The sequence below is a fragment of the Aquila chrysaetos genome, chromosome 1 (genome assembly GCF_900496995.4).
Source record: "Aquila chrysaetos chrysaetos chromosome 1, bAquChr1.4, whole genome shotgun sequence".
Lineage (NCBI taxonomy): Eukaryota > Metazoa > Chordata > Aves > Accipitriformes > Accipitridae > Aquila > Aquila chrysaetos.
In genome coordinates this window covers 51,068,334-51,096,329 of record NC_044004.1, presented here as the reverse complement: position 1 = coordinate 51,096,329, position 27,996 = coordinate 51,068,334, and the positions used below count along the sequence as shown (strand labels likewise).

The 27,996-nt window shown below is 43.2% G+C and overlaps 1 protein-coding gene across 5 annotated transcripts in view; it reads right to left on the bottom strand.

The window, feature by feature from the left end:
* Positions 1-2: 2 nt before the first annotated feature.
* The window catches only part of HERC3 (HECT and RLD domain containing E3 ubiquitin protein ligase 3), a 50,615-nt gene continuing 22,621 nt past the window's right edge, over positions 3-27,996 (bottom strand). For 3 of the 5 annotated variants that reach the window (XM_030031864.2, XM_030033633.2, XM_030032756.2), the window contains exons 6-25: positions 27,165-27,256; positions 26,020-26,150; positions 25,242-25,402; positions 24,640-24,716; positions 23,735-23,859; positions 23,126-23,185; positions 20,633-20,744; positions 19,724-19,913; positions 17,819-17,982; positions 17,162-17,275; positions 15,779-15,802; positions 15,602-15,691; positions 13,645-13,815; positions 12,859-13,002; positions 11,355-11,521; positions 10,133-10,199; positions 8,235-8,317; positions 4,772-4,955; positions 3,923-4,025; positions 3-1,872 (exon numbers count right to left, since the gene is read on the bottom strand). In XM_030031864.2, the coding sequence (XP_029887724.1) occupies positions 1,664-1,872; positions 3,923-4,025; positions 4,772-4,955; positions 8,235-8,317; positions 10,133-10,199; positions 11,355-11,521; positions 12,859-13,002; positions 13,645-13,815; positions 15,602-15,691; positions 15,779-15,802; positions 17,162-17,275; positions 17,819-17,982; positions 19,724-19,913; positions 20,633-20,744; positions 23,126-23,185; positions 23,735-23,859; positions 24,640-24,716; positions 25,242-25,402; positions 26,020-26,150; positions 27,165-27,256 (2,468 nt within the window). In that variant the 3' untranslated portion in view covers positions 3-1,663. Of the gene's footprint in view, positions 1,873-3,922; positions 4,026-4,771; positions 4,956-8,234; positions 8,318-10,132; positions 10,200-11,354; positions 11,522-12,858; positions 13,003-13,644; positions 13,816-15,601; positions 15,692-15,778; positions 15,803-16,641; positions 16,791-17,161; positions 17,276-17,818; positions 17,983-19,723; positions 19,914-20,632; positions 20,745-23,125; positions 23,186-23,734; positions 23,860-24,639; positions 24,717-25,241; positions 25,403-26,019; positions 26,151-27,164; positions 27,257-27,996 lie in introns of those variants that run through there. The other 2 variants (XR_003926322.2, XR_005933544.1) reach the window with 2 other exon arrangements.

The following is a 27,996-nucleotide window of genomic DNA, read 5'->3' as shown; positions in this document are numbered from 1 at the left end:
AGTCAGAATTAAACATCAAATTTATTGCATAATACTGTACTATGTACACACACATCGAAAATAAACATTTGATATAATTGTATATTCGTCTTCAATGCTGCATTAGAAAGAGGCTGGAGGGCTCTCAGTGTAGCCCACAGCTTGTCTTAAAAAAAACCCAGAAGCCTAAAACTTTTTGTTACGAGGTGCAAAGTTCAATACTGTATATTGAACATGGTGCATAAATACTGTGTCCTAATAACAAGTCAATGTCAAAACCACCCTAGGCTTAAAATGAGATTTACATCAAGACCTGAAAAATGGGGGGGGGGGGGGGGGAGGGATCAGTCAAACTTCATTTAATGGTGGGGGGGGGGTGAGACTGGGGGGAAGAGGATAAAGGCTCTCCAATCTTACAGGATAGATTTAGGTAATGATTTTGCCTACTCAAGTCCTAATATGCATTTCCAGTCTAATTCATACCGATTAGCCTTTAGGGCCCCCCAGCAAAACAGCTGTCAAGTGAAAGGGCTCCTCTCAAACTGCAAAATAAAGTAACCCTAACTGCAAAAATAAAACCAATCTCCAATCTTTGAGGGTTATCACTCAAATAAGGATCTCATGCTTATTTCTTTTCTCTGACCTGATGAGACTGGAGAGCTTGTACACACCTCATACACTCACACCCCTGCACGCTCCCAGGCGTGCATGCATACATTCACACACGCGGGACTCCTCTGGAGAAAGGCGGCATCGGTAAAAGCAGCCACCTCACCTTGTATTGGAATAACAGGTCTGTTCGGATGGAAAAACAGGGCTTGGCAAAGCCCACCCGTCTAACTTGCAGACTTGCCAAGTTAGCTAGAAACACAACACAAGAGAGAGGCAATTTGAGAAACCCGTTGTTATAGTTAGGGTTTGTCCTTCCACAAGCCTGAACACAAACCCCACTCCAGAGGAGTCTGAGGCTTCTTTAAGAAGACATTGCTTGGAAACAAAATTCAAGACAAGTGAGGAAAAGAAAAACAAGCCAACCCGCCCAAACCATCATATTCTCCATGAGACATCCTGGTGCAAAAAGACAGAGCACCACTAATACACCGCCCTGGGGGGTCACAAATGACGTCCCAGCCCAGTACCATCCGCCAAGGACCAAAGGGCAAAGGGGGTATTTCCATTCAAAGCAAGCAAGAACCAGCTTGCATTTAAAAAGGGAGGGGGAAAAAAGGGTGGGGAGAAATCACAGCTTTTCAAAAAGGAGATCACTATTTCATCCTCGATTTCCACCATAGCCTAAATGCAAGGAACATCAAAATATTTAAACTGGATTAAAAGAAGAGGTAAGTGTGTGTGTGTGTGTGTGTGTGTGTGTGTGTGTAGGGGCAATAAAAGCAAACTACAAGGAATTGCCGGGAGGGCAGTGATGTCAAGTTGGAGAGGAAACAACAAAAATGCCTACCGAACTGATCTTGCTCAGCAGATGAGAGAATTCAAAGCAATAGCCTCCCTGCTGAAGCCCCTCAAAATCCTGGCAGCATCAGGCTGAGACTGCATCATCTCAATCTATTATTATTATTAATTATATTTCCCCCCAAAATGTTCTGATCCGTTCCCTTACAAAAATAAAGCCAAGCCCATCGTTTTCCTCCTCCGTACCCAAGCGTCTGTGCCTCTCCCACACTGGTTAAGCTAAGCTAAAGCCCTCGTAGTGATCGATGGCCTGCACCAGCCGGGCACTGAGGATCTCCTTGCTGCTGTACTTGGGCAGGTCCAGGAGATTGTAGCAGGTATGCGCCACGGGCAGGTACTGCTCCCCACTGGCGGTGGACTGGATGACGATGCGCAGGCTGGACATGCCGTAGATGGGAATGCGGTCACTGCCCGTCAGAAACACTAGGAGAATCAGAGAGAAGGTTGGACAGTTACAGCAGGTGACCTCGCGCTGCGGGCTGCACCTGAAAGCAAACTCCATCCCCACCCGCACCGCGGGACCCTGCCTGGAGGGGCCGAAATGCTGACTGAACTCCAGGCAGGGCACGGCTGCCCTCGCAGAGGAGGTGCAGGAGAGCAGAGGCAAGAAGCAAAGCCATTGCTGGGTGCGCAGATGAGTGAATAAAGTGGCCCGCGGCACCCCCTTCCCTTAAAAGCTCCCTCTTATGCCAGGGCAGGATAAAAAGGAGCAAAGCCAGGGCTGCCTGATGCCCACGGCAGGGGCACACCCCTGGGGAGAGGCAGAGGGGGCGCAGCCACCCTCCCTGCTGCCACCCCTCCCAGGCATAGCACCTCGATGCTGGGATGGGGGTTGGTTCCTCCTTGCTGCTCCCCACCATACTCATGCTCCCCAAGTGTGACCCTTGTGCACTGTCCCTGCCGTGGTGGTTTGGGGAGTGAGGAACTACCCACAAAAGCCTCTGCTGTGAACCAGGACTCCCAGGACCCTCTCTACACAGCTGATAACTTCACTGTGCAAGTTTTGGCTGAGGCATTCTTCCAACTCAAACATGGAGGACAACCAGCTGGCTACTCATTTCTTTGGGGGAAAAAAACTCACATAAAAACATTGGCCTTTATCTTTTCAGCAGTCACAGAATCACAGAGTGGCTGAGGTTGAAGGGACCTCTGGAGGTCCTCTGGGCCAACCCCCCTGCTCAAGCAGGGCCACCTAGAGCAGGCTGCCCCAGACTGTGCCCAGCTTTTGCGTACCCCCAAGGACGGAGACTCCATGACCTCCCTGGGCAACCTGTGCCAGTGCTCTGTCACCCCTACAGGGAAAAAGTGTTCCCTGATGTTCCTAAGGAACCTCCTGTGTTTCAGGTTGTGCCCATTGCCTCTGGTCCTGTCACTGGGCACCACTGAGAAGAGTCCTCTTTGCACCCTCCCTTCGAGTGTTTGTACTCATTGATGAAGTCCCCTGAGAGCCTCCCCTTCTCCAGGCTGAACAGTCCCAGCTTTTGCAGCCTTTCCTCATAGGAAGGATGTTCTGGTCGCCCAGTCATCTTAGCAGCCCTTCACTGGAGTCCCTCCAGTATGTCCATGTCTTGTACACTGGTAAGCCCAGAACTGGTCCCAGCACTCCAGGTGTGGCCTCATCAGTGCTGAGTAGAGAGGAAGGATGACCCTCCCTTCAACCTGCCAGCAACACTCCTCCTAATACAGCCCAGGGTACCATTCATCTTCTCTGCAGCAGGAGCACATTGTTGGCTCATGGTCAACTTGGTGTCCACCAGGACTCCCAAGGGAGCAAAAGTTACTGTCTGTAGCAACACACTCAGAACCACCCACCCTTAAAACCATGCATTTCTCCTTGTCTCCCCTTTTGTCCCCAAATAAAGTGACCCACACACAGCAGCTTGAAGCAACACACACACACACACACTTCTCAAGGCCACTTCTGCAGGGGATTTCCTTTCCTTCTCAGCACACCACCCACCATACTAATACAAGGAGACCACCATCAGGAGGGGAGGCATCTGCTACCCAGTCACACCAATACGCGGTCTCCTTTTCCTGCCACATTATACACTAGGTTCTCCACTCAGCTGTCACCCTACAACTGCCCCGTTGCCCCTAAAAAGAGAGGTGCAATGCCTGAAAGCTCAGCTTGCAGTATAATGAACCAGATCAAGTAGGGGCACTGGGGGCTGCTATGAATTCACCACCTGGCAATGCAAACGGATGGATACTGCACTCCCTTGTGAGAAGCTGCACTGGATCTTGCACTCCAGATATCACCCAGTGATTTTGAGGGTAAAAATGAACACAAAAGAAAAAAACCAAGAGAGGGAGAAAACAGATTATCTGACTAGCAGATAACTCAGGAGATAGCCATTCATGCTGGATCATCTTGTAGCACTTAATGCAACGTGCCATAACCCTGGAGCTCTGCAGACACTCCCGAGTCTTTAATTTCAGGAGACACTCTGCACCACTGCAAGATACTTACAGAGAAATTTCTTCTTCTTTTCCAAGGGAAATGCATGAAAGGTTTCCCAAAACATTCTCACAGTTGGGTGTGTCGCCGTGTAGTCTCCCTTATAGACAGCGCTCTATTAAAAACCAAAAGTCACATCATTTCATCTGGCACTAGAAAGCAAAGACTAAGCAGAACCCAGACCTGATCTCTTCTGGTATCTGACATCAGATCAATGTCTGGCAGTTACAAAATGAAGCACAGGATGGGTCATGGGCAACAGCAAGGCTCAAAGACCCAGCAAAGGGTTTTCCTAGCAATATGTGGAAGGCAGGCCTTAGGCTTCTAGCTATTCAGCTAACTACATGTGTCATGAGGAATCCTGGAGTACCTGTTCACAGGCTGGACTCACGAACAGGATCATGTGTTCTGCGTTGCAAAGCCATTTTTACTGCTGAGGCTGAGACAGAGCAAGTAACTTGCTGATCTATGCATTTTGAGAGGATACAACTCTTACTCTGTGTCCAGTCTCCCCTTTGAACTCTTGGCTGTGTACTTTTTGCCCTTGTGCAGTGGAGTGAGTTTTACTGCAGGTAAAGTCCTGACTTTGTCTCTTCCCTTCAGTCTTAGGTTTCATCCCTAAAATCAACAGATAGAAGTCCTTCTCCCCTGTCCTTTCTCATCCTGAATTTCCTCCCTGAGCTTTATCAGTAGCAGAACATCCCGCTAAGAAACTTTTCATGTGAATGATAGCAAGGGCTACAAGAAGCATAAAAGAAGACATCTGCAGCTTATCACATCTTATGTCCCAGATAGTGCCCACCTCATGTAATCCTGGTACTTGTGAAAAAGAAGAAAAATACAATAAGAGGAAAGCTTTACCTCCTCCAATTCCTCCCAGTTGTAGTTACTGTTTCCAACTATCATGGCCCTGAGTTCTGTGGGCTGGAAGAGCTCCAGGACTTTCCCACCACACACTTTCAGGAAGCCAGTGGAAAAGGCCGTGTACCACTCATGGATGGAGAGGTTGAAGATGTAATTTACGTAGGCTTCAACAAATTCTTCCCTAGTGCATCGAGAGAGAGCAGGCAAAGGAAAGCACTTTTAATCATATGCCTGAGCAGCAGCACTGCTAAGTTTTCTTGTTTCTGCCTGTAATGTGTCTTGCAAACATGAACCTCCAACAGGTTCAACCCACTACCCTCCTCTTACTGAGCTGAGTCACTGCAACATGAACAAAGTATTAGGCAGCAAGTACCACCGCGTGTCTGCTTATTCCCTGGCAGTGCCAGTGTGGGAGGTCCCCCAGCAGCCCAGGCTCTATACTACCAGTAAACACACCCAGTGGCCTTGCATTCAGTTGCCCACAGGGCCAGGAGTGACACCAAGCACTGGGGAGGTGTCAGGTACAGAGCCCTCTTCCCTGTGGAACCCGTGGCCTGCACAGAGGTTGTGTTAAGCAAATATCAGGATTCAGTCACCAGAGGAACATGCCCACTCCCGGCCCAGCTCCTGCAACCCTACGTTTAGGGAGTCCAGGAAATAACCTACGGCTCTTCTCAGTCCGCAGTTGTCTGGGGTTACTCAGCTCTGTGCCCACCTGCGATGATCTCGGACTGCCAGGTTGCTGTGAGCAAGTGCTCTGCTGGGGAGAGGGAACAGATGGTGCCCAGAAGACTACCACTTCCAAAAGAGCCTCACAGAGCCCTAGTTAGGTGAATTTCCAGAGGCAGCTCCTGCTGACTCAGTTCCCAATGAGTCTTGCCAGTGGTTCAGCACTTTCAAAGCCAAAACTGTAGCCTAGAGGCAGACTGAGGAAATCCTGCTCTGAAAAGTCTTGATCTGAAACTACATGGCCAATTCCCTCCCTCCTGGCCCCAAAGAGAAAGCCAGCAAAAGAAATCAAGAAACACCCCTCCCTACAAAGCAAGAAAATAGTCTTAGAAAGCATGGAAACCTCCTCTTCAGCCTTCACGCTCTGGTTAAATACAGGACTTGCGCATTTGGAGTACGTGGCAAAGAGAATGACTCCTCTCAGAATGACAAGCCTGTTTTTCTTCAAGGGTTCCCAAGAACAGCATTAAAATAAAAACAACATTCTGTAGTCATTGGCAAGAAACTTGTGGCAGGCCCTGGCCAAACCCTGTCTCTGGATTTTGTTAGGAGGTTAAGCATCTGTATTCTACTCTCTCTTTCCTACTCTCAAAGCACCGTGATCTGAGTGCAACACTAGAATTTTATTTGTGCAATGACTTAAAATATTTTCCCTGACTTTTTTTTTTTTTTTTTTTTTTTTTTAACACCTGACAATAATGCACCAGCCAATGTGGCAAACTGGGACACGAAACTATTCTCTGTGGGTGGAGGTGTCGTTTTTGCCTGACATTTGAGAGCAGCTCACACCTGCACTCAGAGGATAAGCAGATCAGGCAATACCACAGAATCCAGTATCTCAATCTCTAGCTGAGGAGGTCACAACTGAAAAAAATATTTTGACCTTTCGGTGGAGGAATTCTCAATGCATATGCTATGTAAAAGCAGCAAGGGATGGGTGGGAAAGTAAAAAAGAAAAATAAGGACACTGACAAACACGAAAACTTGGAATAAGAAATCACATAGCGAAGGGGGAGTTATTTTCCAGCACATTTGTTTTATTGTCATTTTCCTGATAGTCACCTGAGCATTAGGGAAGTCCAAGCTGATTAAGCACTTAACTGTTGCTTAATACTTCTCTGGCTGTTACGGTCATGAAGGCTTTATCAAGAACATTTTATGTTTTGACACCCAATATGAACTCCAAAGGAGAAAGGGAAAATGCTGGCATTTCCTACTTGGCATTTTTCAGTCAAAGCAATCCTGTGCATTCTTCAGTTCCTGGTGAACTTTCCTCAAGCAGGAAGGGCAGTGTCCAAAGACATGTACACAGCAAACTATTCAGGCCAGGAGGGCAGCAAATTGGTCCCTGGCCTCTAAATGTAGGAGTGGAGGAAGTCATTAAGCACTGTAAGGTGGATGAATTGACAGCCATGTCTAGACTTGGATTTAGAGGTTAGCTTGAGTTCAAAACCCTGGTCAAGATGAAGCAATTGCATTTCGGAATGTGTTAAGCTGGTGGAGCTACACACTAGCCTTTCTCCTTAAGGATTTTCTTCTCTTGTTGCCTACCCTGACTTTAATAAACAGTTGCAGGAGCTAACCTGGGTGCTCTTCCCAAATATTTGCTCAGCTAACATCTTTGTTCCCCCCCTAGGCCAGTATGGCACGCAGTAGAAAAACGGCCATTTTTCTTTTGAGTGTACATGCCCAGCCTAAAAACCTAAAGGGTACATACTATCACTGGCATTTTCACCTTTACTTCACTGTTGCAAGCATAGATTAAACTCTCCTCTATTTACCTGAGCCAGTCTTCCCTTTGCAGGGAGACAGACTCACACTGCTCCATCTCCACCTCCACATGGGTTTTGCATGGAAGCAGCTATTTAGCTGTAAAATTGCACCCTTTTGGGCAGTAGTAAAGTAGGTAAGAAGGTAATACAAAGCTTTTGTTACAGCAATGGCTTTAGACACAATCAGAACCCTTTTAAATAATCAGATTAATAGGAAATGACTTCATCTCCAGGCTTGCCAGCAAGGTCTTCAGCAATCCTAGCACAAGCCCCTAACCATGCTGCTGACTAGTCACTGGATCACACTGTTTTGCCAGCAGAGAAAGAATTTCAACACTGCCTCAATAAAGGCATTTGTATAAATCCAATTACAGGATTATGAGAAGAAAATAGTTTAGCAGCTGGAAAAAAAAAAGGAGGGGGGGAATGGTAGCTGTGCTAGTAATAACTCTCAGGTGTTCAGTCAAACAGAAAGGAATCTATGTACAGTAGGGCCTTATGGCTCTAATCAGGGATGGTGGTCTTCTATCAGGCACACTCAAGGGAAAGTGTTTCCGGCTCCAGCATTAATAGTATAAACAAGTTTTCCAGCCTCAGTTTTGTTGGTCACGTACAGTTCCTCTCTAAACCATCAAGGAGATTAAACTTCAAGGGCCAAAATCATGTTACAATCTCTATTTACCATGAGAAAACTGCCAAGGGTCTGTATGAAGGCCTTTTATAGGGAAGATGTCCATCCAAAAGGGTGTGGGACATTCTCCAAACATTGGTGGAAAGATGATGAAAACTTGCTTTTTATTCAAGTGCCACTGGCACCCAGTAACTTGAACAACTGGTCTTAGAATTTGTTCACAGTGACTTCTAATTCTCTCCCACATTTCACCTCAGCCAAATTTTCTGTGGCATTGCACCTGATTTCACCACAAGTAAGAGTCCATCCCCACATATGCCCCACTTACCTATTGTCCTTCTGCACCAGAATTTTATCTCCATCTTCAATCAGGTTCTTCTGCTCTGTCACACCATAGCTTTCCCTGCAGATCTATACAAAACCAGAAAACTGATTTTACCAGAAGTACCTTTCAGGCCATATGCCTGCAGAAAGATAGAGTTCTCTTTCACAGTTGATGACTGGTGTGTGAAGGGTGGGCCAGAGAAAAGGGTATACGCAGAACATTTTTTCTCTGCTCCAAATGCCGTGCATGCTTCACCACCTTCCATCATATACATTTGTAGGACTGCTACTAAGTCTCAATGCAAACTCAGAAAAGAAAAAAGTTATTCTTTTAGGTAAATTTCCTGTGAAAAAAACCAAGAGATTGATAACTAAAAAGCCATATTTAACTAAGCCCACATGCTCTGGCAATAAAAAGGACTTGCTTTTTTATAACAGAAGCTCAGTAGGTTAATTCATCCGCTCTCACTGCAAGATGGCAAGACCACAGACAGCTTCCTGCCTTTGCCTGGCCTAGGATGGCACCAGTACAATCTTATATTCTGTACATACAAAATTGGTCATGTGGAAAAATGCAAAAGCACCAATTTTCAAGCTGCCATACACAAAAGAGGCTCAGACTTTGACATGCAAGATGAGCTACTAATTTCAAGGTTTGGGATATCAGTTATTTATTAATTTCAAAGTTTTGGCAGATATATCTGTATGTCTTTATATATTATGCAGTATATAGTGCAAGAAAGAGAGAGTAAGAATGCCCTTTTGTGTGAAAAGATAATTTGGAGAAAAATCTTTTGTGTTACTTCAAAGGTATTCTTTTTTACACAGTCTGCATTATCATCATTATGGCTTCGTTACCTCATCCTGAATTGCAGCTCTGACCTGCATGAGACACAGTCAGACCCAGGTCTGACTCACTCCAGAAGTAAGTTTGATCTAAGAGACTATATGTGCTCTCATTTATGAAACAAGGAAATGGACAACACTCTCCTAGCTCAGCAAGTATTTTCTTCACAATGTGTAGCAGACTTTCCTGCTACTGTGATTTTACCCCAGGCAGGCCCTGGACAGAGAGTCAAGAACCCAGATCAAGTTCAGGATGAACCCATCGCTCACAACCTGCTAGAGCATCAGGACTTTAAAGCAAAGACATTGAAACATGGAAGCCCTTACCCTGCCCCAGTCAGAGGAAAACATAGCTTGGAGAACAACGATGCCGTATCATTTTGTGAGGTTCTAAATGTTTGCACAAGTTGAGAGATGTACCTGATATTCCAATGTACATCAAGATCGAACTCTTAATTTCAGGGAATCTCTGCTGTGTAACAGGAACTGTTGCATCTAGATTACTAGCTAGAAAAAAATTCTTTTACTGCCATAGTAGCACAGGAAAGCTGACTACCTCAGCATGTTTCCTACCAATAGCCTCCAGCATTTTGTTTCTAAGAAAGTCTGACCAAGTACACTCGCTATAAATTTTTAAGTCAAAAAGTATTAATATTATGACAGCAAGGAAAATTCTGAATTGTGTTAGCATTTCAAGAATTGACCTAGTGATGTCAAAACCTAACTTCCATCTTCAAGGATTTAGGAATCTACTTCTCACTGTCTAGTGTGAGAAGTTGGCCACTGGCATTTAAGTCACATGCCACAGCAACAAGAAGGCTATTTTGAAAACCACTCTGTTTAATCTACTTAATAGCTCAGTTTTCAAGACCACATACAAAAGAACAAAGGAGTTGACAGCAAAGAATTTTAACATTTTAACATTAACATTTAGCATTAACATGGGGTATGTGCTACAGGCATAGTTTGGAATAAACCATTAATACACATGAATAAGTAGATGGGCTTCAACTGTACCATAACAATCACAGAGTTGATATGTTAAATGTGACTTACTGTAAAATTCAAGCAGAATGTCTCTTCTACATCTTCGCCAGGGTAATCCAAAAGTTGCTGAAGACTCCTACGTAACAGATAGGGAAAGAAATGAGAAAAAAAAAAATCAGAGATTCAAAAAGCCATACATCTAAAGGGGAAAAGAAATTCAGCAGAATTAAACAGCATCATACATCTGGGTAATAGGATTTGAGGAGAGAGAATCTCTAAGTCACCTGAAGGGGTAAGAAAGAAATACACCTCAAATAAAGAGATGCTTTGTTAGAAGCAGGATAAACGCCAGTCCACACAGTATAGTCCATGCCCTATAGTCCCCCTTAATGATCCTGGCCTTAGAATAGAATTACATTTCTAGTTCTTAAGGACTGCTAGATATTTATGCCACCACAGACCACACAAAGGTCTGAGGGAGTGGAGGAAGAGAGGGTCCTTGATTATATCTGTATCCCCATCATATAGAAAATACTCTTCTCCTCTCCCTCAAAATCCTGCTGCTGTCTTCCTGGCAATTTACCTCATTATTGTTAAATACAGCTGTTGCTTTGTGCAGATAAATCAGACAGCAACTCACAAGAAAAAAAAGAAGACAGCAGTCAGACAGTGGGATCATAACCTCTCAGTGTCAGAAGGAACCAATATCCCCATGCAGTTAGGCAGAAATTATTCAATATGCCATTTAGAAAAAGTCATTCCTTCACTCCATTCAACTTCCTTCTTTCTGGCATGGGAGCAGGTCAGAGTTACGCTGGTTCAAGGATGGGACAGTTCACATCCTACACACAGTTCCCATCCTGGGCTACATCATGAGACATGCAGCAGATCTGCTTGCTAACGCAAGCCTGGCTTGAGGGGAAAGGCTGAGGCTAGGACCTGGGCTCATGCTTGCAATCACAGAGTGGAGGGACAGGCCCCCACCCCTGTTTTCAAAGGAGTATGGTAGGTATCTTTTGGCTGTGTTGATATCCAGTTTATGGGCATCGAGAAGGTGGGTACAGAGATTAGGGCCTAAGCAGATGGATCTGATAGCCTGTGGGAGAGAAGTCTTACATAAAATTCACCAACGGCTTATGTACTTTGCTAGGATCACAGCCCCCCAAATTAATCAATCACTCAAAAGGATCAGGAGATGTTTTATTGAACAGGTTTTACCCAGTTTGGCACGTCTTGTTCTCAGTTGGATGGTCTCCCTTCCCAGAAAGGCTGCAAATTTTGGTTTTCATACCTTCCTTCCGTAGGGGATAGCTCCTTCAAATCCTCTAGGCAGGGTTTCACGTTCAAGAGTTTTTTGTACAGAGCCAAGGGAAAGTGAAGGTCTACTACTGTGAAGTTGTATATTGCAAGACCGCATATGATGCCAATCAAGTGAAACCAGTTGTGTTCTACAAAACACTGCAAAACCACACAGCAAAATCCTAATGAGACACACTGTCACTGGTGCAATGCACAATACCCCTTCCCCCATGCACTGTAAGCCAGCTCCTGCTTTTCCGACTGGGACAAAATCAGAGAGGTCCCATCAGGTCCCAGTTTGGATGTGAATTCCTTGCTGGAGTGTGGCACAGAAATGAAGATTCAGAAAGCAAGCCCTATTACTTTTGTTAGCCATGATCAACTGTGGAAACAGCAACAGCTGCTTTCCACCTTATCTGCCTTTTATTTCCTTTTTACATACCTCTGCATTTAGACATTAACAAAGCTTGATGTTTGCTGTCTATATACTGCAAGAAAATGTGTTAACAATTCTCTCCCTATCACCCATCTGATTTTCTATTAAAAGGATATGCATAACCACAGTGCCACCCAAGCAAATATACCAACATAGGTGTTGGTATACTGGCCTTCATTCCTTCGCATATTTACACTCACACTGGTATGTCAGTCACAGACTGGCTGCCTATATTTGTTAAATGTTGTAAATACGTGACTCATTTTCAGTGCTTACACTGTCATTATTCTTAGTGTCAAAAGACTTGTTTTTATAGCATTAACATGAGGAGTAATTGCTCTGTAATACTGTTTACAAGTTACCAAAGGTACCATGTAATATCCTTCCTTGTAAAATGTAATTAATAAATTAAAAAGAACCCCATCAGGGCAGCTACACCTTAAGGGAAGACTGACAACATCATTTCCCATCTGGCTACCTAGGAAGGTGAAGAAAAAAGGACATAAACTACCACCTCCAGCATAGTGCTATCTGACAAGTACAGAACTTGCACTCCACACTCTTCTAAAACCAACCAACTTTCACTACGAACCGTGTTTCTTGCCATTTAAGAGCTTCCTCACACAAAGCATTAACAAGTTTAGGCCCTGAAGGTGATAGTGATGCATGACTAAGTGGATTGGTTGCAATTATGTGAACAGCAAGGGAAGCACAGAATTTTAACGCCATTACGACCAACCTCTGGTTCTGTAAAACAGCACGATTATCACATTCATGATAGTAAGAGTTCTATTAACTACCATCTGATACTTAATACAAATTTTATGATGGGATAAGAATAAACAGAAAGAGCCAACTCCTTAACAGGCACAATCATCACCATTCTACTAAAGTTAATAGACCTATACTAATTTACACTGACTGAAAATAGAGGTCACATTGTATCGTGGGTGGAAAATGAGAGGAAGATCATTTCTTTCCCATAATTTGCCACTAACTTTCTTGTCATTCAAATGTAGCATATTATTTCAATCTGTATGTATACAGGGCAAGGGCTTACCGTGTCTGAAAACCACAGCAGGTTTGACTCTGGGTAGTAAGTGAACATGCCATAGATGGGGTTGAGGAGTTCTTTTAACAACAGGAGGAAAAATTCCTTTGTCACTCCTCCAGCGTCAACAGCTTCCTCACCATCAAAGATGACCTGTAGAAAAAGCAGGTCAGTAACAAGGATGTAGAGGTGAGACTGAGTGAATCAGACATCTTTCTAATTGGGAGCCACACAAAGCAATTTGTCTAACATGCCCAAACTCACTACAACCCGTGAGCCTGTTTCAGTGCTCTGCTTGCAAGGAGGGAAAGGTAACAGGGGATATCAACAGGCAAATCTGGTATTTTGAAAATGTTTAACTCCTTATGCAAATCATAAATAACCACCTGTCCTCCCAACAACCAAAGCAGCAACATGACAGCAGCTGCCGAATTTTGTAGCAACCTCTCAGAGATAAAACATGTCCTATTGTAAATGGTGTGTTCTTGCAGAAGAGCAAAACAGAGGCTGCATACTATCATAGAAACGTTTCCTCCCCTGCCCCTTATACAGTAGACACACCAGGAAAAGAGAGTAAATCCCCTGGTTGCCTTCTTGTAAACTGTCCACTGCCAAAACACTCCAGGAGTCGGAGAGGAGAAAGACTCAACCCTAGCATTGATTACACCAAGAGTCCCTGTGTGCTATACCTATGGAGAAGCCACTGTACGCTGGTGAAGCAGTAACGTGAATGGCTGAAAAGCTGCAGAAATGTCAGCTGGATGAGAGGGTGCTAAAGGTGTGGGGAAAACTTACTTTAAGAGGCTTTTTCAAATCAATGTCTGAATGGATGCTCAACTCCCTTAAAGCATCACCAACTAAGTTACTCCTGCGAACATGAAGTACCAGGAAAGGGCTTCTGGCCAGCAGAGGCTCCAGGGTGAGAAGCATGAAGACATTCTGCAAATTTGCACCATTTATTGCAACCTGTAAATAAAAGAGGGGTGAAAAACAGCCGCTGCTCAGCTCTTTTCTTCCTATGGAAGGAAAACAGCTAACAACTATATGTCTGGTGTTCCTTTCTTCCTTACTCTTTTAGTTTGGTTTCCCCAGGGTACAAGGATTACATGCTCCCTCTGTACAACTGTGTGTGCCTGTATGCCCACCTGCCCCCCAGACTTCCCACACCCATACCTTTTGAGTCCACTGATCAATTCACCAAATTTGAGCAACAGAGAGATCAAACTCCTGAAATTTTTTTTTACATTAGGCAGGTGGGTGGGGAAAAGAGGCCTAATTCATGCTCTTACTGAGTCAAGAAACTCAGTGTGGACACACCCTGGTAAGAGTCAGAGCGTCCACAAGGGAAAGCAGTGTTACTAACATACCAAGCGAGGAGTCAGTTGACAACTGCACCTGGCAAGGCACTAGTGAATCCACTGCATACAATTCAAAACTCTCATCTATGTGGATTTTCTAGAGTTGGGTAAGGCACAAAGTCCACTCAAAGCTTTGACCACATGTAGTATATTCATTCTCATGCACTGTCCACAGTAAATGGCAAATTCACATTTGTAAATTCAGTTTAAAAGTCAGTTAAACCTGAGACAGAAATCCACTGGAAACCAGGCTTCCTCTGTTCCAGCACTCACAGAAGTACTGGTTTCTTTGGCCTCTGAGTGGTTGTCTTCATAAAGATCCTATCTCTTAGGGCTACAAAACCTTTACCAGCCTGCTGTCCTGCCAAGATAAGGTAGATACCCTCCTGCCAGCAGTGCACTGCTCACAAACTGGGCAGCTAAAAGCATACTCAAGAGGGTGACAAAATGAAAGCAGGAGAAGGTGACTCCAGCTTCTGAGTGTAGGCTGAGCCTCCTCTGCCTTGCTGCAGGCTATGTGTTCAAGCAGCCACAGAAAAGCTAAGAGATGGATATTACATGGCACCAGCATCATGGCCATGAGTAACTGTTATGACAGTTTTCCACCCTGAAGGAACCTGACAACCGACGACCTCAGCAAACTCATTTCACAGAGGATGGAACTAGTCCGAGACCCCAGCTGCACTGGATGAGGGATCAGTACCCAATGCTTTGCCTCTCTCAGGAGCCACCTGCATGAGCAATGCATGGCGCTGGGAGGTTTACACTGGCACAGAGGCCAGCTGTCCTTGTCACAGCCTGGCTTGGCTGCCACCTACAGGGTAAGGGTGCTGGAGCTGAACACCTTCTGTGAACATGCTCCTGGAGAGCCTCGGGTCTGTGCCCCTCACTGCAAATGGGTGGGTGAGCTGCTGACAACAGCTGCTGTTTGCAACCACCAACAGTGTCAGGAGTTGGTCTTCAACCCTCACTTCTGACAACCACTCCTCCTGCACCAGGCAGAAACCTGAAAAAAAGTGCCCACTTACCTGAAAGCTTGTCTACTTTTCCAGCCTTACAGCTCCTCTAACTGATGCCTCATCTTACTTCTTATCCTTGGACTATCATAAATACATAAGTATTCCTTCCCTACCTTCCCTACACAGTTTAGATTTCCACCACATGCGCATCTGGCAGTTCTGATGTTACCAAACATTTTGAAGTGAAAGATGCCAAGCACTGCCTCTGCAATATCCAGGGCAAAGAGGTTCTCTAGCTACTCCACTCTCCCATATCATGGAAACAATAAAGTGCTGCACACGCTAACTCCCAGTGAACACCTCTCCTTGCAAGCACCAATGCAGAAGGCAGAGAAAAAGAAATGGGGCAGGAAAATTGGGAGAGAGAAGGATTACCTGCATCTGTAGTTCTGCATCTGTCTGTAACATCTTGGTCTTAGCCTGAGCATCAAAGATGAAAGGATAAGAACAGAGTGTCACAGCATCCTGCAAGAAAGGCAGGCAAATTGGTTCCTATCTACAGCTTCCATAGCACATCTTTTAAGTAAGAGTCATGAAAAACAATTTTCTTACCTGCATGATAGATGGTCTTACTTTCTGTGAAGGAAAAAGAAAAATATGAAAATCTTTTACTCTTTTGATTTTGTGTCTTGTATTTTTTTGGACAGACTAGTTCAAAGGTGATCCAAAGAAAATTTTTCTTGTCTGGGACATCCCAGTTTTTTTCCCTCAGAAAAAACCCCATGGGAACTTCCTTCTCAAGTGTGCTCGTTTGAAAATGCACAAGTCTAATTCAAAACTTGAACATCAAACATTGCTAAGAGGACTAACCGGCACAGAAGCCTGTGTTAGCCTGCCACAGGTGAAACTTTCTCTTATGAAGAAAAACAAGAAAACTACCCACAAGGCAGAGACCATACAAAACAACAGGAGAGACCATAAGACCACAACATGACAATATAAAACCACTCTTGCAATGCAAATTACTCCTTTCATCAGCCATATTGATACATTTTTAACTATTTTTAACTATCACTGTTACATAAATTTGAGTCAGTATTTTATTGTTCTGCACATTTTTAACTATTTTTAACTATCACTGTTTCATAAATTTGAGTCAGTATTTTATTGTTCTGCTCACTAAAAGTAAGCACAGAGCAGCACTATTTAAATGATGGAAAGCAGGGGATGGGGGACACGGCACACGCAACAAAGTCCATGAAAACACACACAAAAATTCTTGCTACAGACAGGTTTTACTCTTGCAGCATCCATTGGTAGATATTTTTCTGTGTTTTCTCACACTTAGGATTCCTTTCCTTGCTGTAATTAAATAATATCACTGGGTTCCTACACAGCATATTCCAGCCCTCAGTTTAGTTATCTCCTTTCTTACAGATGGGAAAGTGAGGCATAAAAGAGGTGAAGGGTCTTACCCAAGATCACCCAGCAGGTTACTGGAAGAGCCAGGAATAGAACCCACATCTCTTGAGTCTTGGTTCAGTCCCCTAGCCAGAACGCCACACTGCCTCCTCTTACAGAGCAACATTTTAAGATCACTGGCTACATTATTCACAATACCTGCCTAAACAGCAGAAGTAAAGGGTAAAAATTATAATTTTAGAATACAGGATTTGGCCCCTGAGGTCTTGATTACATTAAAAGGATCCAGTCACTGAATTAATCCCCTTGTGCAAGGATTGAATGAAATTCACATGAATAATCACATAGATTGTTGCAAGTGTTAGTTAAATATTGTTAGCTCTAGCTCTTCTGACAGCCTTATTTTAAGTCAACTTTGTCAAGCCACCAAGTACCCAAATCTGACAGATTTAACATATAGATGCTCCTATACTGAATACATTACACACTCATTAAGGATATTAAAAATACAGATCTACAACCAGAGAGACAAACATGGACAGCTATTTCATGACTATACACAAAACCTCTTACCATTCCAGCCTGATGTAAGAACCACATGAGATAATCCTCCTGAATGTCCACCAAGCTGGAAATCTCAGGGATATAAAACTTATCATATTCTACGTGTTTAACCTTCTGATTTACCTAGTGAAGAAAACAGATGGTTTTTAGATATGGGTATATTCAGCATTTTTCTTGGAATGCACAAGTTTGCTTTCATAAAATCAATTAGAGCAGCTTGCAACAATAGGACCCAGAAAGTCTTGCAAAAACACATGGTCCCTTATATTTTAATATGAACCAGAGGAATCAAGATAAACCTCTTTCTGACTTATTTTAGCTCCCTCTCCTCCTCACCCAGACTATCCAGCACCAACACAGTGGGAGCAGAAAACATCAACGGACAGGTATTTGTGATGCCACAGTGCACGCAGTCCGGTGGCTCAGCAGCAGCATTGTTTAGGGTAATTTTTTCCTAATGTTTGATTTGAGACAGGACTGAACAATCTTCAAGTACCTTGAACTCAGGAAAACCACTAACATCTTCCCCATGTGGTGTCTTGGTGGACAATGACACTGCTTACAAGCCAGGGCTTACAAGCCTTGGCACTCTGCCCCTGCCAAGTGGCAAAGGGCAGACAAGACCGAATCATCTTGAGCCAACACGCACCCAGGCTTTCCTCTTACCTTGTGGAGTTTCTCCAGAAGTCTGAGAGCAGCTGTAATGTAGCTACTGAACAGGACTGGGATCAACAGTGTCTTTCTTCCACTGAGGAGGTAAACCACTGCGCCTTTATAGAGGTCCACTAGCCTGAGGAAATATCTTGGGCACACTTGAGACCACCAGTTATCTGGAAAGCAGGGGAACATCAATATAAATCCTGAATTAAAGGCCAGAGTAACCCCTACATAAGGGGCTACAGCTGAAAATATGGGAACACACCTAAAGATTGTTTAAAAAAACTTCCCTATATCTGTCCTAAGTGTAACAACAGGGAAGTGCGAAGAGTCAGCTCCATACCAGAAATTAAAAATCTCTTCCCTTTCCACTCTCATACAACCACCCCAGTCATTACCCAGCCCTAATCCCTGATCAGTGTGAGCGCCTGAATTCAAGGTTTTTCAACCTTCAATTCAAGATACTGTTTCAAGTATCTTGTATTCAAGACACTGTGATCTTGTGGGCAAACCATTGTCTCTCATGAGTGATAAGAAAGCAGTTGCCTGGGCAATTCTCCATAGTACCACATACTTTTCTAGCAGGTGTCAAAGCGTGTCTCCTGGCACGTCTGCACTAAAGGTCTGAGCTCCCCCTCTTTAGAAAGGCTGATTTCTTTCTTGCCAAGGATGGGTAACCCTTACCTCTCCTCTGAAGGGACCCTGACTATTAGCTTCTTTGCTAGAACCAATTCACCTGCAAAGTAGGAGGTGGAGCCTGGGAAAACATCATGTCAGCTGTTAGAAACAAACACCAATTTATCCTCTCAAGTGTCAGCACAACAATAGATTCTGGCAGGCAAAAGTATGAGAATCCTTTACATTTCTGTATGCTAACAATCACAGTGGACTACTCTGAGTAGAGGAGGAAACTTGGTTCCAAAGCCTCTTTGAATAAAATAAATAAATCACTAAACCTCAAAACAAATTTCACTGGAGCAATGCTCCTGGAGGTCTGAATGTGTTACATAGCATTTTACATGATAATATGAGATTTAGTATAAGACAACCTTAAGAAACAGAGTAAGATAACAAGAAAAGTAACAGCTCAGCAAACATGAGTAACAAGCATTAAGCAGCATATGTTCTGCTTAGCTTAAAAGGAGCTCAAAGGAAATAGTATCAGCAGAAATGAGAAGATTCAGAACTGGGAGAAGAGCTGGGGTGTTCAGCTTGGTCACGGACCAGCCAACAGGTTTTTCTGCACCTTATACAGGACAAAGTAACTTCATACTATATTAAGTATATTCTTTTATTTACCTTATACAGAACAGATGTTCTAATGTGGACAATATTTTAAGAGAATAAGATCATTTAATCTTCATGATATACAAAAATCTATGTTCACATAGAAGCATGCAAATTTATCTGGAACTGAGTCTCTGAACGTAGTTAAACTAGATAAGGTAAATTAAATTAACCTCCCTAGTAAACATTCTTTGAAATGACATTTTACTTCTAAATTAAAACAATTCTTAACCTGAATTTTCTTTCTCATTTATTATCCACACCACCATAAAATTTATGGTTTATATTATTGTAACTAACTTCCCACATCTTACCTGCATGGCACATTCTTCATTTCTTCATAGTTCATGTTTAAAATTCAAATTTTATGTTTATAATTCTTTTACATGGGAACATAGGTTTTGGGGGGAGGATTCCTTGAGTCCTTTTGGTTCCCAGATGCTTTTTAGAGGCAACTGCTTCCTAACAACACTATATCATAAATAATACCCAATTATCATTGCAGCCATTGTAACAGAATAGAAAAATTAAACGAACACAAAAAAATGACTGAAAAACCTAAAGGCAACACTTTGTGTCCCAGCTGGATACTGAGAGTAATATGCATCTTAAATGCCAGCCTCTTACCAAGAACTTTGCTGGGATTGGTATCTAGGCGCAGAATAGCCATTGCTAGAGGAAGCGTTAACGTGATATAATACTTGGAGTCTTGGAAGGGTGGGAATTCAGGGAGAATCAGATAGATCCTCATTGCCTCAACATCTGGAGGTGAGCTGGACAGCTGAGGAATCAAAAAACTTTCAAAGCTCTTCAGTATCTAGAGAAAAACAAGACAAAAGAAGACAACTTATCCTGGGTGATACAGCACCTACAACGCAGATGATGCGTAAGAACTGATGAAATAGAGCACACTCAGAATGGGTGGACTTAACAGCTTTTGCTGATGATCTCTTAAAAACACCCCATAGGACAGGACTAAACTCCTATTCTTCCAAAATGCATGAACGTTTGGATATGTTTTTCCAGGGCTGGCTAAAGGTTAGTTAACCCCTCTCGTTAATGTTACACCCCTGTTTTAAAAGTCAAATCCAGAGTAAAAAAAAAAAAAAAAGCTATAAAAATTATAGCTAAAAAATGGCATGGGGAACATACACGATTTTATCCCACAGCTCTGCACTCATGAAAGAAATCCTCCGAGTTAGAATAAATTATACAACCATAAAGTAGTCAACTCCTGACAGGCAATAAATAGTTATTATTTACAAGTATAACATACACAGGACTAATTTCAGAAGCCATTTCAAATATTAAATGCCATGAGATAGAACTTTTTTAAAAACAAGTCTTAGAGACACATTCTGAGAAGGTGAAAATCAGCCCAGGTCAATGGAGAAGTATCCATTGATACCATGAAGGATCTGGCCTGCAGATTTGCAATACAACCCTTCCCTCAAAAAGCTGCTGTTACCTGCACGTTACAGAGGGACAAAGCCTTTATTTCCCCTCTGAATACCCAAAACCCCAGAAGTGCAATACCTGCTCTAGGAGAATGGAGTGCTGAGAGTTCATCAGCTTCTCAAACAGCACTCTGGTGGAGTTCAGATCAATCCCTGGGATCTTTGGACTCGTTTTAAAATGTTCATCGATTCTTTAAAAAAATCGCAGACAGACAGGCATAAGTTTAAGGAAGAGACACCATTACCTGTGTATTGGCATGGCCTGAGAGCAAGCAATGGGGAAATGACCTCTAGGGAATTAGTCAGACTAGAAACAAAGCAGAAGTTGGAATCTTCTTGCTAAAGACAAGGTGGCCAACTCTCCCTTCTGAACTTCTCTGGGCCTTGGTGAGGGTTGGGATTCTTGCAGAGAAACACTTTATGGAAGTCTTTGATTCCCCAGGACTCCTTTACTGACTTAAGAGCCTGTCTAGACAGGCCAGACTGCTTAAAAACCTATAAAATATGTATCTATCATATGTATCAGGATCCTCTGCATTGTCTTCACATACACCACTTTTATAGCAAAACCGTTTAATCACACCCAGTAAGAAAGGAAAGGCTGATGCATAAGAAGACATTGACTGCTATACAAGGGGACATCAGATGAGGGTTTTCGAAAGAAAATAAGGGAAGATATTCAGAGTAGCTTTTTGGCAATTCCAGTCTCCAATTTTCTAAAACTAAACAACAACCACAGGCAAAACACAGCACAGCTGAGAACAGTCTTCTCAAGGTCTTTAGTTGTAACGAACATGTGCTGTCCTTTCTGCTGTGCTTGAACGGCTGTAATTTACTCAGGCTACCTGTGTAAGAGGGATAATGGAAGGCAAGCCTGTGGAAGACAACAGTTTAACACAGATCTAGCAACACTGAATGTCCAGTCCAGCAGGTAAGTTACCTAGTCCAGCGTCTAGAGCATGATCCACATCTGTAGCAGAGGCTCTCAGCACCATTGTATTGTCTGCAGTAAAGCTGCACATAAAACCTTGCACTTGCTAGTAAAAAAAGGTCATGGTCATTGGTACAACTCCATTGACCTCAAGGATTTCCCAAGTCTGTCACTACTCATCTGAGACTGTGCTGTATTAGACACTCTGAAGGAAAAGGTAGCTATTGAAGATGGGATGCATTTCTCAGTTTGCTGGTGTGACTACAATGACACGAGAAGCTAAACATAGCCTCCTGTAGTAGAATGGCTATTTCCATAACAGCACAGGCACCAGACTGGAAACAGCTCCTCAGAGTCACGCTGTAGTACAGAGCACTTCAGGCTGTCATGTGCAGAAGTAGTATTGAAGCGTGCCCAGTCACACAGCCATGGAAAAGCTGCTTTTCCATCTAACCCTGGGTACCACAATGCTGTACTGCAAACAGGCCTATATGGCATTAGGACACTGGATGGATATACTAGGGTATTTCTATCAAGTGCACCATGACATAAGGCTTCACATATAAAGGTACATGGTTAAACACAGCCTCACTTCAGTGTACGGTGGCTTCAAATTTTATCATTCATTTGGTCAAAGATTTTCTGTAAAAGTTAAGTCCTGCGCTAGCCAGGACATTACTAAAGTGGAAGGAGAACTGCATTGGGGTGATGAAGTCATAAACTCCACTCATTTCCACATTCAAAGGAGACGTGGGACTATTTACAGTGACTCAACAACTCAACAAGTGTTTTAAACCAACATGACACAACTCTCCTGATGCAGTAACATGCTGCCTTGTCACAACTCTAGAGAAGAAACCATTGGACAAGCAGAAAAATGCAAGAATAATGAGTAAATTATTTTCAAGTTACTCTTGGAAAATATTACTCAAAGATTACTCAGAGTAACTAAGTTTTTCTTCACCTAGTTACAGGTCATTTACTCATCACATCACCATAAAAAATTTCTCCTCCTCTTCATCTTATGCTGTTACCTCCCCAACATTTACAGACACAGCCAACACAATCCTTCCCAACCCACAGCCTTTGACTCAGCTATGCATATTGCATCCTTGTCACCACCTATGGTTGGTTACACCCATTTGAAATTCCTGCTTTTGGAAGCAGGAGCACAAAACCTTCCACAACCAACTGATGTCACCTAAAAGGAAAGTGCTTCCATGCTGCCCCAGATGCATTTTTCACGAGCAGCCTTTGTTGAAGCATACCTCCACACATAGCAGCCTCCACCAGCTAGCTCAGCTGGGTAAGAGACTATTCAGATACCTGGCATCACTCATTTCCCTTAATGTTGTATTCCTATCCTTCTCTTTTAAAGATGTTGATATTCATTTCATAGGGAAAAATAACAGTTGTGACAACTCCAAGGAATCTGTGCCACTTACAGTACGCTCACCATGCACTTTCTTAGACCATTTGCCTTCCTTACCCAGCTCTGACCACCCACCTCTTTAGTGGACACTCTCTGCCCCCGTCTCCTGTCTGATCAGAAAAATCAAATCCCACTGCAGCAGTGAGTGAAGTAAAGGGATTCCAGTCTGCCTCAAGGGAAAGCCACACTTCTGTAAGTTTGCCACTTACTTCTTCTCCAGGAAGCTTCCATTCCAGCAAGCAGCTGAGGACAGTATCTGAACAACATTACTGTTTGCAGCAGGAAGACAAAAGAAAACAGAGATAGAGGTTATGAAGAGATGTCCCAGCAAATCTCTTCAGCTCTCTTCCCTTCCTTCTATGGGGAACAATGTCAGGATCACCCCTTAGAGGCATAGAGGGTAAGCGGTTCATTCAGGATCATGTAACATCCCTCTTTGAAAGGAGGGATGTTAGCAGTGCTCCTTTCCACCTATTCTGCCATTCTCATGGCAGGCACACAGGGGAAGGAATTTAATCAGTCTGTTCACAAGTTCTTGCTGCTTTTCAAGAACTCTAAGCACACAATGAAGGACAACTTTAAAATGCATTTCCCACCCTCCATTTGCAATGTTCTGAGGCAGCCTCAAATTCCTCTGGTTTTGCTCAGAAGCTCTAACCTGGCAGCCTTGTGACTGGCAGCTGTCCTCCCCTTGGAAATGACCAAGAACCACACTTGAAAAGGCTGCTAAATTTCAAGTGAAAGCATGGCACGGAAGCCAACAGAACTATTTAAATAAAACTTTCAACAAAAGGCTTGTCCAGTGCCACAATACCTACTTGACAGAATTAGAACTGTTCTTTTCTAAAAGCTTTTGCCTCCAGACATCTATAGTTTCATCATTTATTAAACAGGTGTAACGTGTTTCATTTATGGTCCGGAAATCATCAGCAGGCAAGGAATTCTGTGAGAAGATACAGATTTCAACAAAGACAAGGCTTGTAAAACAATTCCTTCTTATCCATAATCTGTTTTCTATATATAACTGATAGCTTTCTTAGTGTGGCCTCTGAACAGGTTTGGTTAGGAAGCTGTGGCATTACTAAGAAGTTCAAAAGGAAAGGCATGGAAAAGTATGGAAAAAAACAAGATCATCATCAAATACATTTTAAAAAGAGGAAAAGAAAAAAACAAAATACCGTTTCCTTAAATGTATCAAAGCCCTCTTAAATATTGCCATACATAACTACAGGCTTTAATACATTTATTCTAGACTTATTTCCATGCCTCAAAAGCATATGTCAAGAAATTCTTGAAAGAAATAGGAAGACAGAAGCAGAAAAAACAATTCAGCATTCAGCCCTCCATCCAGCATGTCTTGACAAAACCCGAGCATATGTGGTCCATGGCCCTGCACTCTAATTAGTTGGACCCCCGTGCCTCGGGAGGAAAGCAGCCCCTCGCTTCCAATCTGCAAAGGAGATTGGACTCCTCTCCCTGCTGATCAAACTGAAATCAGTGTCTTCACAATGGCTCTTTGATGTGCCTCTAAAGGAAGGCAACTTTCAGCCACTCCTAAAAAGTTGTAAATCCCTGTAACAACTGTCATTGTTGGTAAGGTCTGTAAGGCAGAACTGACTCCAAAGCAACACTTCATTTTCAGGAGATATTACCAAAAACAAAAGATGCATTGTGAAGGCTGGGACAAGGGAGCAGACTTGAGAAGATACTTCATTTGTTTTACCTCATATTTGGAGCAAAGCACAAATGTTTGGTCTCCTCCAGAGAAGATATGTTTAACAATATGATATTTACAGGCATCTGTTGAAGAAAAAGACATGGCTGTGTTAGACATTGATGAATGCAAGTTCCTACCGTGCATTTTCCCCCACATTTGCACTGCCAGTTTCTCAGGCTTTACACTACAGGGAGCACCTGGGTCCCTCGAAGGCCAGGCTGAAATCAGTTGGAACTCAAGCACTGCAGCACTTCCTTGAGAGATATACAGGGCCTGGCAGGAGGGAAAACTTGTAATTTTTAAACTGCAATGGGGGTTTTAAAGTGAAACCAAAGCCCTTGGAAATCAGTATTAGTACAGCTTCATGAAGGCTCAAGATCGCCAAGTGTTGAGCTCCGCCATAAAAAGAGAAAAGGAGAGGGCACACATTAACAGAGAGAGCAAAAGGTCACCCAGTAATTTCCACAGTGCATTTGGGACAGGAGGATGGGTTTCTTTTGCCATTTCAAGAACTTTCGCAGAACAAAGTCAAGATGTCTTTAGACAACTATGGGTGAAATGAAATTATTTATGTCCATTTGCGACTCCAAATCACGCATAGTACGTACCAGGTTTCCCTGAGAGTTGCCCATTGTGAGCTGCCCAGTGACCCTTGACGGGAGAGGGACACTTAACATTGCAAGTGTGCCCCGTTCCCAGCTGGCCTCTTGTTCCACAGCCAAATGCATAGATCATTCCTGAAGAAGGCACAAAGGCTAAAGTGTGATGTCTGTAACAGAGATGGGTACAAAGTTCGGGCCTTGTTTAACAATTAAAAAAAAAAACAAAAAAAAACCACCAAATGCAGACTAAAACTTATTCTCGGTTCCCCTAGGCCAGAAGCTGGTGCAAAGCAGCATCCTTACACGAGCGCCAGTGCTCAGGTTTTGCCACCTGATGGCACCAGTTTATGGGATAGAGCTCTTTAGGTGGAAGTGACAAAGAGCAGCTTGTGCCAGCGTTGAGCTGGTATCAGGCTTACAGACAGAATTAGCTTAGTCATTTGCTAAGCCTGTACATACCAAAAGGCAACAACACAGCACCAGCGTTACTAACTCTTTTCATGAAAGAGGCTGGAAACTTGTGACCAAAGGGGCTGCTGCTCTGAAGTCTTGCTGAATTATTAAGATGGAAAGGTAACTTTTACCAGGTTATAGCACAAGGAACAACCCCAATTAAAAAACAACCTCCTTTAGAGAGCCTTAAAATACTCATGGGAAGTAAAATTTAAATTAACTTAGTTTTGACATGTAGGATGCAGAAGCAAGACTATTCCCCCTGTTTACAAGACTCAGTGTCAGCATTAGCCTCCACCAAAGAAAATTTCTGACTGCACACAGGACTCACCTGCCACAAGCAATCTGGGATACTTCACTGCCCATTAGCTCAAGAACTCTTCGGGGGTTCACTTCATCATTCATGGAGTCATGTCCCAGTTGCCCACAGGAACCTGCACCGAACGTGAACACCCCTCCACTCTGTTAGCAAATCAAACAGCATATTCTCCATTTAGGGACCCATAACCCAGCAGTATCTTTCTGACTCCAGTTTCAGCACAAACCCAAGCTTAGGCAGAGACTGCTGGGGATTTCCAAAGGATTCAGAAAAGAAACTAGGGTTCTGCTAATGCAGCTTCCAAATAGCTACCTTGCCACCCATCAGACTAACAGAATTATCTTTAGGTATGTCTGTATTAGACAAGCTTCCCCCCACCATCACCAGATGAGTCTGAAATCCCAGCAGGTTTAAACGTGGCTGAATAGCACCCATTTCCACAATACTTTACACTCATATCTGTCAGCTGCTGATCAAAAAGTCTGTGACCTTTTTCTTTGAAAAGAGCTTCTATAGAACTAATCTTCTACAATGGTGTTTTTCCCACAGGAATCCCAAAGCCAGCTGTTTAATTCATTTTATAGTGGAAAACACTGTGGCACCAAACAAGGATGCAACACCTAGGAAATGGCAGAGGCAAGAACTGAGCAGTGATCTTCCAAATCCTAGCCCTGTCCTCTGTCCACTAAACTATACACCACTTGGAAACAGCAGGTTTGGAATGGAAAACCTCTTGTAAATGCTGTGAGTGACTGCTAATGTTTCCTTTAAACACCCATTCATTTTGACTTGCATTTTATTCTGATGCACAATATCACTCTCTTTATCTTTCAACAAAACGCTATGTTCCCCCCTTTGGATGTATGTTTGTTAATTTTTTTGCTCAAAGCTAATTTCTTTGAGCGATTCACCTGAGTTTTACTATTTATTGTCATGGATTACTAACATCTTCATCTTCAAAAACAGCAATGGATCATGCTGGCAATGAATCTCAGAATAAATTATAGTAAGACTATACTTTCCATTTGGTTTCTTTTACTGGGGTTGGATGGAATATGGTAAGTCAATCTGTTCTTTTCTACCATTACCCAGGAAACTCCTGTGAAACCATGAGGCAGGCGAGACAGCAGCCAGGGTTCCCAGGTTAGCATCTTTACCTTTGTCAGAACTGCTGTGTGTTCCTCTCCACAGCTGATGTAAACAACCTTCTGAGACCGCAACAGCTTCACATGACAAGGGGATTCTCGGTCTGCATTGAAGACAGAAAATAAAGGAGCTGTTTCATAAACACAAACTTATATGTCTGAGAAAGCCACTGGCAGTCTGATTTTCAGATGTGGTCTATGTGTACAATGGAAGCTTTAAAAACTGTGGGGAAAAAAAACAAGTCCTTGAGTACTTCACTGCTGCTTTCCCCCTCCAATTGTTAAAAGATTTGTCCTGGCTCAAAAAAAATTGTGCAGAGCAAGAATGCAACTATTGAGAATCTTGTATAAACTTAACATGCACTTGCAGTTTGGAAGGTGATGATGAGTGCAGTCTAGCCCACCTTCAGCTTCATGCTCCATTCCAGACTCCTCACTGATGACTGCAAACATTTGTTTCCAAAACCTTGCTTAGACCTTTTCCATACAGAACAACCCTAACACGTGGGAGACACTAGCACAACACACATGACAAGCTGAATCCCAACGTGTATTTAAATGCCTAGCCTTCCTTCTGTTGTCATCCTTTAAGAAGATCCTCCTACTTGCAAAGGCTAATCACTGCCAACTGTTAAACGATGCTTTTCTCCTTCACTCTGACATTCTAATCATTAAAAGTGGGTCTCCCGAGGATGAATACACTAAGCAAAGTTACATGTTTTACTGATGTAAAAATAAAAGAAAACCTAAGCATTTCAAGGAGCAGTAGGCACCCCAAACCAGTTAGATATTAAGGGGAGCAGCTGCTTACTTCATACCAACAAAAAATCAGGTTCCTACCTAT